The following is a 13257-nucleotide window of genomic DNA, read 5'->3' as shown; positions in this document are numbered from 1 at the left end:
CCCATCCAAGACATTATAGCCAAGTAACTAACCCTAAGTGTGTTCTATGTGGACATGATGCATGAATAAAAAAAAATATTATTTTCCTGAAATAGTTATGTCACCCGTGGGGTCTGAACCTGCAAATATCACGCGTTGTAATCCGGTACCTACCCAGATCGCTAGGCCAGGCGGACAATACTTTTGCATTTCACATACGGCTCTATCTATCTTCAGTAAGTCGAAGGTACAATTTTTTATCTAAATCCCTATCTCCAATAACTCCAACTGCGATAATATTTGATATGTTTCTTTATTTTTTTTAAAGTAAACGTTACGAAAATAAGTAGTAAAAAAATTTACAAATCCTTGAGAGCATATTACAACCAAACTTCTTTTTTTAAATTGAATAATCTAATTGATATAATAATTGCCCCAATAACGTCTAATCAGCACATTTTACAAAACAAACATCACTGAAAGATCGCCGAGTCATACGTCGATGTTACCAGCGGTGGTGCAACCAGCTCTGGGTTATAAATGCTGTGCAGTACGCAGACCCCACAGTGTCAGTTCTGCTCCTGTCGGCTCGGCTGAAGAGGACGAAAGTGACCAGTGATAAGCAAATATGCGTGGAATCCAAGTAAGTTGGAGTGATAGTGATGTGGAGAAGTTTGGTTTCGGATTTATCGATTTGTGGTGTTTATATCGATTACATACTCGACGCATTTTCATTAATCTTTAAGGCTGATTGATTTACACGAATTAAGTAGTTGAGTATTTAATTTAATTTTAAGTAATCAAATTGCATCGTAACTAAATTTGCGTGTCAAGTGACAAGCCCCGCCCACCAACTTGAAAGAAAATATAAGTTAAAATTTAGTTACCTACTAATCTACTTTATACGTGTAAATCAGCCTTTATTGAGTTATTAGTTAAAAATCTACTTATACGGACCTTAAAGCTAGAATTTTATTGATCATCGGTGTGATCATCACTGTTCATCAGAAAGTGAGATTCAGGCTAAGAAATTCCTCATTGCGGATAAAAAAAGTAATGGCTAATTGCAAACCGCGAAAGCAAAAAAAAAAGAGTTGTGCGTAAGACACGTTTTGATTGATTGAATCACTGCAAGGTGTAAATAATTAATCTTTACCTACTAAGGTGTTTATCTACAGTCAACAGCTCATTAAGCTTTACATTTTTGTGGTAAAATCGCCTGTATTAGAATTACATAAAAAACACAGTGTTTAAATTGATGTGCTGTCAATCTTAAATCGGAGTTGTTATAGATTGAATTTGATTGTTTATTTTTTAAAAGTGTAACTAAGTACCTACTCGATATCATGATTTTATAAAAAAAAAGCTTCCTGGTTTTTTTTTTACAAAATGACGTCCAGAATTGTAACGATTTTAAAAAATACGCAAAAAAAACCGAGACCATTGCAATAAATCAGATTTCTAAATTAATTTTGGGTTAGAATTGGCTACAGAAAAAAACAAATTGAAAAGTTGTTTGAATGCTGTTACTGAAATTATTATGTAATTGATAAAACTAATTAATTATGTATAAAATAGGTTATATTTGGACAGCTTGAATCCAGTTTCAGTCTATTTACGTATTATAATAAGCAATTAATTGTTTATGCCCAGTATAGTTATTATACAACATCAGGTACACTTGCTGAATGTATTGTAAAAAGCCAACTTATTTTTGATTGATTTTGCCGGATATAAATCGAAATACATAAACAGTTTCATTTTCAATGAACTAAGCCATGTAAACATCGGTTTGAATTAACAAAAAACTGGGACAGAATCGGCAAGAACCGTAAAATATTGTCATTGAATACAGCAATGATGTTTTTTGTATATTTCTCGGTTGACAAAGCAAAATCAATGTTCGCGTACAGTTTGTTGTTATAAATGATAACCGACTTGTTACGTTCTGGCTTATTACATCTTTACCGTCGCAGAACGCTACATTGTACAGACAACAAAATATTAATATTAAACGTAATGTAATTGGAAATAGTATTTTTAAAACAAATATTTACAAATGATTGTAATTAATTAGTATATTACAGTAAGGTCATGAATTTAACTTTTCATCAATTAAATAAAAAGGAAGCAACGTTCGATGATGATCAATTAGATTGACATTCTGATTAAGTAACCTTTTATTTGAGTACTAACCAATTTTTTAAAACACAATGTACGTAAAATTAGCCCAGTATGTAAGCGGCGTGACATAAACATCATACAGTCATGTCATTTACCTAAACTAAATAATGTGTTCAAAGATCCATATTTTAGGGTTTTATGTAAATTGTGGTTATGAAGTAATGACGTAAGTAGGTAATAAGTGTATATTTAGACGACATAGAGTAAAACACCATGTAATGTTCCTCAAACTAAATGAGCATGCTATTGGTACAGTCAGCGTCAAATAATCGCAATTCGTGACACCAAATATCGAATAAGTACGCAACACGTCTTTGTTACAACTGGCATAAGGTTGTGTCAACTTTTTGGTCACTTTGGGTGTCACAAATTTGACACTGACTGTACAAGTACGTAAGTATTACCAGCGTAACGCATGGGAAATACTATGTTAACGCAAGGGAAGGGGGTAAACGGAAAGTGTACACACAATTATTGACTCCAGCTTCCTGTTTTTGTTTTTACCTGTCCTATTGTTCTAATTCTAATGACCTATACGCTGTTTACAGGCCATACATAACAACAAGTCTATGTTAAACAATTTTAGCCTTTATTGCTATGGTATTCAAGTGTCAAATTCCAATTTGTATTTATTATTTCGGCGAATATCAGCGCATTTTCATATCCAACTTAAATGTGATTCACTTGTCCTTAAAGTCTTACTCATAAGGTTGGAATTCAATTGACAAACTTAATTTTGTTTGGCAAAATGTGTGTTGTATTTCATGATTGGCATGTGATTTGTACGCGAAATCTTATCTTGATAGATCTCAAACTAACAATGCTTATTTAGCATGTTAATAAAGAGATTACAATACAAATACGATGCAAGTGGCTCAATAAGGGATGTCACTGTCTTTATTAGCACTATACAATGATCCATTGACCATGGATATTTTATGAATAGGTCTTATTGTTAATCAAGACCGTTAAGTACTATTTATTACTAAAGGTCATTTACTGCCTTGCTATACTTACTTGATTAAATAACTTAATTTTATTAGTGAAAATAAGTTACAGATAAGCATACTAAAACAATTGTAGTTACTAAATCTCATATTAAAAAAATGCCTGAGTTAGATAAATGATATCTATTACGAAGAAGTTAATTTCTCTTTTAATTTGTTTTTAAATTAGTTTTTCAAATGATAAACATACAAACTTGTTATTTTTAACTATAAATAGAAGCAGATATAGTAAGTCAGTCAAGCCGACCACATAATTGAGGCTTAATCATCTAATTTCGACCACTTCCTCACTCACAGGTAACAATTTTCGTCGCTGTGTGCGCGGCCGCTAGCGCGGGCTACATCAGCGACTACCTTTTAATTTGTTTTTAAAGCAATTAAGTTTTCAAAAGAAAATCATACAGTCGTTCCATTTTAACATATTTTTTAACTATCATATCTGTAACAGAAACAGATATAAGTTAGTCAAGCCAGACCACATAATTGAGGTTTAGGCCCGATTCGATTATTCGAATAACTCCTGGTATAATTGACACATTGACAGTTTCAGTATGAGAAATAATGTCAAAACTGACGATTTCATCTGAGATTAATATTTACTCTCGTTTGGTCGAATCCACCCTTAATCATCTATTCCTTACAATTTTCGTAGCTGTGTGCGCGGCCGCTAGCGCGGACTACATCGGCGGCTACCTTTTAATTTGTTTTTAACTATTATACCTATCTGTAACAGAAGCAGATATAAGTTAGTCAAGCCGACCAAATAATTGAGGCTTAATCGTCTTATTTGAACACTTCCTTACTCTCAGGTAACAATTTTCGTCGCTGTGTGCGCGGCCGCTAGCGCGGGCTATATCTGCGCCTACCTTTTCATTTGTTTTTAAAGCAATTAAGTTTTCAAAAGTTAACCATAGAGTCTTTTTGACGTTGTTTTTTAACTATCATATCTGTAACAGAAGCAGATATAAGTTAGTCAAGCCGACCACATAATAAAATTGGGGCTAAGGCCCGATTCGACCAAACCTTTATCCGAGAATAATTCCTGGTATAACTGACACATTGACAGTTTCAGTATGGGAAATATGTCAAAACTGACGATTTATTCTGAGATTAATATTTACTCTTGTTTAGTCTCCCTAATCATCTAATTTAAACCACTTCCTCACTCCACCTTGGTACCCATAACACAAGTTAAATCTTAGCTCGGGTGCCAGGATTCACTCAACATACTGTTTGTGTACCTATCTGGATTGTCGTAATCTGCATTAATTACTGTGTTGTATGTTTTAGTGTAACACTTTATGTCAATAAATAATTTAATATTTATTATTATTTACTCACAGGTAACAATTTTCGTCGCTGTGTGCGCGGCTGCTAGCGCGGGATACATCGGTGGCTACGGAGGCTACGGCGCTGCCGGCTACGGCTACGAAGGCGACGCACATGGCGATTATTACGTAAGTATTACTTTAATTATTTAATCTTGTAATTTTACCATTTTGTAGTTACAAGGAATAGGGATGTTTCCTGGGTAAAAAAGCACTTTGAGACGTTACATGGAACTTCAATGCATCATAACTTGTTTGATTGACAGATAAAAATATACGTATCCAATATTTTTTTCGGACTTAAAGTTAATTTTAAGGAAACTAGCCTATTCTGTAATTGGATATACCACATTGTATCGCTGTAACAATTCTTAAAAAATAATCTATTCTATTTGATTCCATCATAATATGCAAAAGTAACTCTGTCTATCTGTTACCTATTTACACCACTGCTTGGACTGATATAGATATACCATAACTTAATTTAAAGACAGTTTCAGATATACGGCAAAACAAAGGAGTTTTATATAGGTTTTGAAACAGCTACAACTTTATTGTCTTTCTGAGACTGACAAATATTTACACGGGCGAATCCATGGCACAACATGGGCAAAAGATAGTACTAACAATAATATGCATAAGAACTTGAGCCGCGAGTTAAATTGTAGCCAGAGCTATTCAATAGTTCGGGTGAGGCTTGTGATCTTCATTAGGACGTACCTACTTTGTTTAATTTAGTACATAGCATATCCGCAGATTAAATATTTTTTGCAAAATAGCTTGGTTTACAACGAAATAAGACGCCACTGTTCTTAACTTGTTGCACAGTCATACCTTCGCAGCCTAGATGTTAAAGTTAGAAGTACACACTTTCCAGCCTTATTAATGTAAACATAGATATCAAATCGAGCACTTCCGTGAAGGTCATTACGTTGACACACGCCAATGTTGCGTCAAAGCCTCGCAACGGTTACGGTGTTTACCCACACCATGGTCCGTGGCTCCTGTCTCCGTAATATGTGCTATTTTGACGTTACGTCGTTATGTAGTTGTAGCGAAATGAACTTGCTACTTTATGAACAGCATTGCGAAAAACTAATTAGTGAGCTGGAGTAGCTTGAAAAGCTCTTTGTGAAAATGTCCCCTTATAATAATGTTGTAAAAGTTTAATTCTCTTCTTTACATATTTTATTATGAAATTGTCCTGACTCTTGGAGTAGGTGTAATTTTCATTTACCTACTGAAGGCCTAGTGTGAGTTTACATCAAACGCGGTCACTAGTGATTGCGTCAAAAAATGACATTAAATGTATAACGGATTGTACAGCGCCTCCAGAGGGAAACGTTTGAAAACTAAAATTTTCTCTCGCGAGCGCGTTTGATGTAACCGCCGATGTCTAACCGCCTCTGTGGTCTAGTGGTAAGACCACCTGCTTNTGAATAGGTATTATCAAAAGGGTGGTTTCATGCGAATTTGACGAAAATGTTCACCCCCAAGGGTGGAAAATTGGGGATGAACTTTTTTATAATATACATTAAGAATATGGTCTCAATGTACTGCCTACCTTCAGTGGTAACATCAAGGTAATAATTAGTCAACTAAAAAGCAAGAAATAAGTTAAATTTTATAAAAAAAATAAAACCGACTCCAAAAAACCTACACTAAAAAGCAGAATAATAATTACTAATTACCTACTTATTTATTAGGACGAATTATTAATATTTATGTAGGTATACCATGATTGATACTTTTGGAGTCGGTGCAGGCAAACTTTACATGTTTCATAAACTTGGCACCGACTTTTATAGAGTAGCTTTATTAAAGCAAATAAAAGCTCATAAACATCAATTCCTCGTAATTTGTTTACTATTTTGCTTCCTTGCGAATGTTACCCAACTACATATATGAGACATAGCCACTATGTAATCTGTTTTGACTATTGCATCATCCCGTTTGACTTAAAAATAATGCAAAATAACGTATAACAGGATAATAACCAGGCCAGGATATTTTATAAAACGCTGTAATAGATCTGTATCATTTACGAAGGTTATAAAAAAGGTTTGACCACAGAATAAAAAAAGGGGGGCGAGTACTAAGATAATTTTCCCAAATAATGTATCCCTGTAAATTGAACTTTAATTTATTTTTCACACAAAATGCCTTCATATTCCTTCATATAGGTTGGTAATACAATAATCTATAAAGACGTTGAGTTTGTGTGATTGTGGAGTTGTAGGGTAATCTTTGAACCTGCTGAACCAATTTTGCAAATTATTTTCCTACAAAAAGCCACATTGTTAGTGACAATCTATGAATTAATCAAAAAACTGAACAGAACGCAATTCACGCGGGCGAATTCACGATCAAAACCTAGTAAATAAATAAAAAGTTTAGCAATTTATCATTAATCATTTTCCCTTAAAGCAGACCCATAATAATTCTACTGGTAGGTATTCAAGATTAACATAATGATGCAAATGCCCAAGATCTTCGGGGGATCAAGGCGAACGTTGACATCATACCCATCATGTCTTAACCTACATTAGGCACGAGACCGCATTGCAGGCCATACTCGAAGACGATTAGTTACAACTCAGTTTAGTTAAAAATGTATTGATTGATCTCAATACATAATTGATTACATACATCAGTAAATCAGATTGAAAAGTATAGTAAACAAGGGAAATATTTAAATCGTTTTGTTTATTTCGCTGTTTCTGATAATAAATTCATGTATACTAAAATTAATAACTACAGCTGATAATTATGATTTCCTGAAAATTGAAATATTTAGCTAGGTAGATAAAAATATTATTATTTTCAGCAAATTTTGCACCTGATAGAGATTGTTCGTTATTATAAAATAGGTAACCATTCGTATTATAAGGTGTATCTAGGCCTCTAGCGAGATGTCTGTAGTTTAATTTTCAATGGGCATAGGAATTAGGGTCTCAATTTGACCTAATATCCTACTAGACAAAGAGAAACCCCTACACTTACCCTATGTTTGAAAAATACTTAATTGAATGTAGTAATAGTTTTTTGAAAAGATTATAGCTACTTAAACAAACTTTTGCAATCAAAATAATGTTTTATTCTGATAAAACCCTTTTAGTGGATATTAAAGAACGCCAAATTTATTCTGGTATCCACAATGTAGGCAGGAGTTCGAAGTTTGCCACCAAATAAGTATTAATGATCAGGGCATCCTCAACATTCATATTAATTAGTCAAACTACGCTAACTTGATGAATAGTATGCGCATTCTATCATTTCATTTTACTTTTAAACAAACCTATATTACCAACTTTTAAAATATTTTCGCAGTCTCCTTCACTTTTCGATACAATTTATAAGATCGATCGATAATGGATATCCTTGATATTAAAGATGTTAATAGGCTTTTTATTTATTCACATTGGTAGTTGAACCTTTACAAATATTATCATAGTATTTACATACTTGCTTTAAGTAATACCTTGCGTTAAGAAAATATTGATATTATAATATAATTATTAGTGCAAAAAACAAAGTACAACAAAATAAATAAGAACTATGTACTCCGGCAAGTTCTAATAATAATCTATATATATATATATAGATTATTATTACAGGGACAGGGAGGTAGTTTAGAGCCAGGAGAAGGACATAGGATACTTTTTATCCCGTTATTGATTGCCATTAAGGCGGAACAAAGTTCGCCGGGTCAGCTAGTGATAAATAAGACCAACTTGTTTTTAGCAACAAACAATACAAGGAACGCCATCTACCAGAATTCTGTAGAAATGTTTTCTTGAATGTAGCTACCAAAAGTGACAGGTTTCAAGGTAGAGTCAAGCGCTAGCTAGAGCACGACTGTATAGAACACCACTTAGTACAACCGTATCTCAACAGAGGGTGTAGTTTTAAAATCGATAAAACCTTATACTAGAAAATGAGGATGCAAATAAAACTAAGCTTACAAATCACACAAAACAAAAGACACGAGGATGATAAGGAAGCTTAGAAGAAATTTAAAGAAAAAGAAAAGTTACGTTGAGTTTCCACTTTAGGAAGAATACAGGTATAGCGAGAACTAATAATGTAACCATACGTGATTTGACATAAAATTACATGCGAAGATTAGCAATGTGCTAAGGGAAAATGGTAGTAGGTCATAGAAAATCGTCTTATTTTTTGGGACCACGTGCACAAATCTAAGAATCCATGAAAAACTACATGTAAAAATCCAACAATCAATTAAAAAGATATGTAAATATTTTTAATTGCGTACAAATAAGACGTTGTATCAACGATCTCTATCACTGCCAGTAGTAAAAATATCAAGTTGACAAGGTGAATGAAGACAATAAAGACATTTGCATATGGTCCCACGTCTATCTTCGCCAGTCGATGAATCATCGGTTCTGAACAAGGTCAGTATTCGGTCTAGTTGGCGTGTGAACCTATCCACTACGTACTTAGGGTGTGTTCATATAGGTAATAGAATTTTAATAATTTCATTTTAATTTAGTAAGGGTGGGATGCACCATCTTACTTTAACTTTAACAAACGTCAAAAATCTGTCAAACTCTATACAAAAAGCACCGGTTATCGTTACAGTTACGGTAAAAGTTAGGTACAACTCAGCCTAAGAACTTCAAAACATCAGCTCATGTAATAGGTATGATAGCCCACTGATGGATGTCCGTCCATATTACCACATAAAAGTATTTTAATAGATTCTAATTTATATTATTTATTGTAGGTAATTAACTTATGCAGAAACTTTATGAAAATTGAAAATGTTTTAAAGTTTAAAAGCTTCTGAATTGTGGAAAGTTAGTTTTAGGTAAAACAATCGATATTTAAAAACAGAGACTAATAAGAAAAATAATTACTAAGTACACAATGTTTTCACTTAATGATACCACAACAACGCTAGACGCTATGCTCCAGAACATTCCAGTAGATATAAAAGCCTACGAGCAATTGTAAACGTCGCCTTGCGCATTACGCCCTACTTTCAATTTCATCGTGCTAATAATGCAAAGCACGTAACCCGCCTGTTCAGTAAGTTATTATTAGGACAGTAACAAGTAAACTACAAACACGTAGGCGAAAAGAGCAATTAGATAAGACGCTGTGGTTATAGAGAGAGAGAGGATAGACCAATATGTATCATTATAGAAAATAGGTTTTACTAGCGGTCGCGTGGATCGGGTTACGGGTTGAATTTAGCAAAATATCCTCTACGTTCTAAAAGGATGCAAAATACTCTTGGCACTTGTAGTTTCTGAGATTTCGTGATGAGTGAGTCAGTGACCTTTTGCTTTTATAGATATAGATGATATTCATCATCAGTCCAGCGATAAGTAAACAGAACCTACCCCAATGACTTCCAGATTGACCCGCTGGAAGTAACCTGCACACAAATCTGCACTACATATAGAAGGTCGTGTACTCGTTTATTATTATGATAGATTGTAATTATGCAGCATGTTAATTTGTTTTTGGTCAGTCCATTTTTGTAGATATCAGTTGATAACAAAGGCAATGTTGTATGGACGATAGAGCCAACATTATCTTCAAGAACATCTTTCATCTATGTAAGGTCAAGAAGAATATGGTAGGTATTCTTTCGAACATACATTATACGACTCCATAACAGGCTACTTTAAAAACATAGCATAGGAACAAGCACAAAGCAATTCATTCTATCTTTTCAGAATGCCACGAAATGGTTACAGTTATTTTCAGGGTCATTGCGGAAATTAATCTAATTGTACCAAAATGTACCAAAATCATTGCAGGGCATTATATCGCAGATTCTATGGACTCACATATGACTAATAACAATTTCAAGATAGTAGCATGAGATGCAGTATCATTTAAATACAGTTTAGATATCTTTCATAGATTCGGACATATAACTCCAAAGCAAAAAATGTACCATTACAAATGGAGTGTTTGTATAGATCTCTAACCAAAAAAACTATCAATTCTCGACTGTGTTACGTTTAATGAATTTTGCTGTACCTACGCCGTTATTCACGACGTTACTCAAGTATCAATGGATTTTTTGCGAGATATGATGTAAAACTGAATCGTATCGTAGTATACATAGCTCAAGAATATAGAGCTACTCACATCGACGAAAACAATTTTACGTAAGTCCAAACTATGTAATCCGTTTTTATTGTGCGACACCACTAATCCAAAAATGTAATACCATGATGCATGTAGTTATAAAATACATGTAATAAATAAATATGATTAAATTATATTATAGAAAGGGTACATTGTATACTAACTTTGTTTTTACTTGGGTTATTTAAACAAAAATACTTAATATCTAGACTAAGATTTATACTAGCTTTTATAATTACATTATTATTTTTCAACCAAATTAAACTACATCTTTTTGTAATGGTAATAAAACGACAAATTAAAGTACTACTTTTTATACAGTGTGAGTCACGTTAAAGTGTACATATGAAAATAGATGAAACTAGACCTATTTTTATCGACAAAAAAGTGGTCAAAAATTTTTTGAGATTATTTTTTAATTTTTTATAGAATTTTTTTTCTTCAAATTACTTATTGTAAAGAAAACGTAATAACTTTTAAACTAAGCAGAATATCCTGATAAAATAAAAACAGTAATAATGCTAAATAACAGGCGATACTAAAAAAATACAAACAATACACAAAAAATGCCAACAAGTAATAAAAAAATATACTTTTTGAAAAAAATCTGCTTAAAAATTCGTGTTTTTTTGGTTATTTGATAAATTTCTCCAAAAAATGCCCTTATAACAGGTGGTTTTTATTGTTGTGTATTATTCTCTATCGTATTACCTTTGTAAAACCAAAAATTGCATGTGTCTATCCCTATCACAACATTTGCTATGATATAATATTTTAAACTATTATGTTGCATTTTTTACTATAAAATTATCACTTCACGGGATTTATTGCAACAATATCTATTTTAACGGTAAATAATATTTACCCTCCCGACGTTTCGGCTCGGTTGCACGAGTCATGGTCGCGGGCNTAAATAGGATTTCAGTATATTAAATAAACATTCCCAAACAATTTATGGAGACATGGAGAGATACCGTTTTATTAAAAAGTATATCAGATGATGTTGTGTATCGTGCCTATTGATTAATTATTTATTGTTCCTTTTTGCTTTAATTGCTTACGCTAGCTAATAAGATTAATTGGGTAAATCTGAGCCTGGCACGTGAATATTGTCATTGTATGTGGAATCAATAAATTAAATCATATTACATAAATGTGCTTTATGTACTTTTTTAACGTATAAGTACCTTTTTTTTTATGTGACAGGAGGCAAACGAGCAGACGGATCACCTGATGGTAAGTGATTACCGTCGCCCATAGACACCCGCAGACCCAGGGGCGTTACAGGTGCGTTGCCGGCCTTTAAGGTGAAGGTACGCTCTCTTTTTGAAAGCTTGCAGGTCGTATTTATCCGGAAACACCGCAGACGACAGTCCATTCCACAGTTTGGTTGAACTAGTATTATATTATGCTTTACCTTCTTCAACCTTTATCTTCTTCTTGTCGTGTCGACAACAAACGTCGTACACACAGTGTCAGCCCAAAATACAAGAGTGGCGTTGTCAGTAGCCTTCATCAAATCTTTCTGTGTGTAGTTGTTTGGGAACGTAGGGCACGACATCATGACAATGTGCTTCGTCAACTGGGGAACGAAACCACACTTGCATTCCAAGTTTGAGCCATCCAAGAACCAACAACCTTTATTAAAAACCATTTACATATCAAAAACTATAAGTATCAACCCCTATTGAGTTCATAAAATTCTCGTCTCAAGAATACCAATGTCGTCAAATCGAATGAGACTGGCTTATGAATCTGGATGACATCGATCTCCGGGCCACAGCCCGTTAGTAGGTCGACGAGCCAAAGACATCTAGGTATACAGCCTGACGTTATGACGTTCGGTCCGTCCAGCTAATAAAAGTAAGCAATTTCCAGTAGGATGTCTAGACTAGTCCGCTTTTGTTACGTCGGTTTAACGAATGTTCCGCTTTGACGATTGCTTGTTAACTTTTTATATTGATGTGCTAATGATAAGAATAAGAAGTCGTTGTAGGTAGGTACGTCTTTATTTAAAAACTAGCGGCCGCCCGCGTCTTCGTACGCGTGGATCCCGTTTTACCCCTTAAGGGGTGGAGTTTCGTAAAATTCTTTCTTGCGGAGTCTGAGTCAGTCAGTCAGTCACCTTTGAGTTATACATATGTTACTGTAAAAGCTCGAATTGCAGTAAATCCTAAGATATTCCAGTAAAACCTAAGATCTACCAATTCCTAATGGTAAATGTCCCAAAAGGTTTGCGATTCGAACTCTTACCACCATTTCGTTGGTAAATCTTAGGATTTACATTAATGGCACGGTAAATGTTGAAAAACAAAACATGTCATAACGTGCTCAGGGCATCTCATCATCATCATCAAAAATTACTTCAATTGGAAAAAATCGAATCTATCTTAATATTGAAGTTGCCCTCTTTGTATTTCTAGTCGCTCACTTAGTAATGTAGTCGCACGGACAGAATTTTAATATCTAAAATGGATTAAACATAACCCACTCTTTGTAAGCTCGTTCTGCATTTGATTATTAATCAATATTCGTCGTTAGTTAAGTTAATTTTTCGCTTCAAATTCATACCGCTCAAGTTATTAAAACAGTATGTCATCATCAGCCGCTAAGTTATTTTTCAGTCG

General features: G+C 33.7%; 1 protein-coding gene across 1 annotated transcript in view; it reads left to right on the top strand.

The window, feature by feature from the left end:
- Positions 1–551: 551 nt before the first annotated feature.
- Positions 552–13257, top strand: part of CPR126 (cuticular protein RR-2 motif 126) — a 30213-nt gene continuing 17507 nt past the window's right edge. The window contains exons 1-2 of the mRNA XM_028312492.1: positions 552–622; positions 4514–4627. Coding sequence (XP_028168293.1) covers positions 608–622; positions 4514–4627 — 129 coding nt within the window. The 5' untranslated portion in view covers positions 552–607. The remainder of the gene's footprint in view (positions 623–4513; positions 4628–13257) is intronic.

Source organism: Ostrinia furnacalis, unplaced genomic scaffold (assembly GCF_004193835.3).
Source record: "Ostrinia furnacalis isolate ACB-3 unplaced genomic scaffold, ASM419383v2 OfSCF3968, whole genome shotgun sequence".
Taxonomy (NCBI): Eukaryota; Metazoa; Arthropoda; class Insecta; order Lepidoptera; family Crambidae; genus Ostrinia; species Ostrinia furnacalis.
Note: the sequence above shows the minus strand (reverse complement) of the source record. Positions and strands in the feature narration are given on the sequence as shown.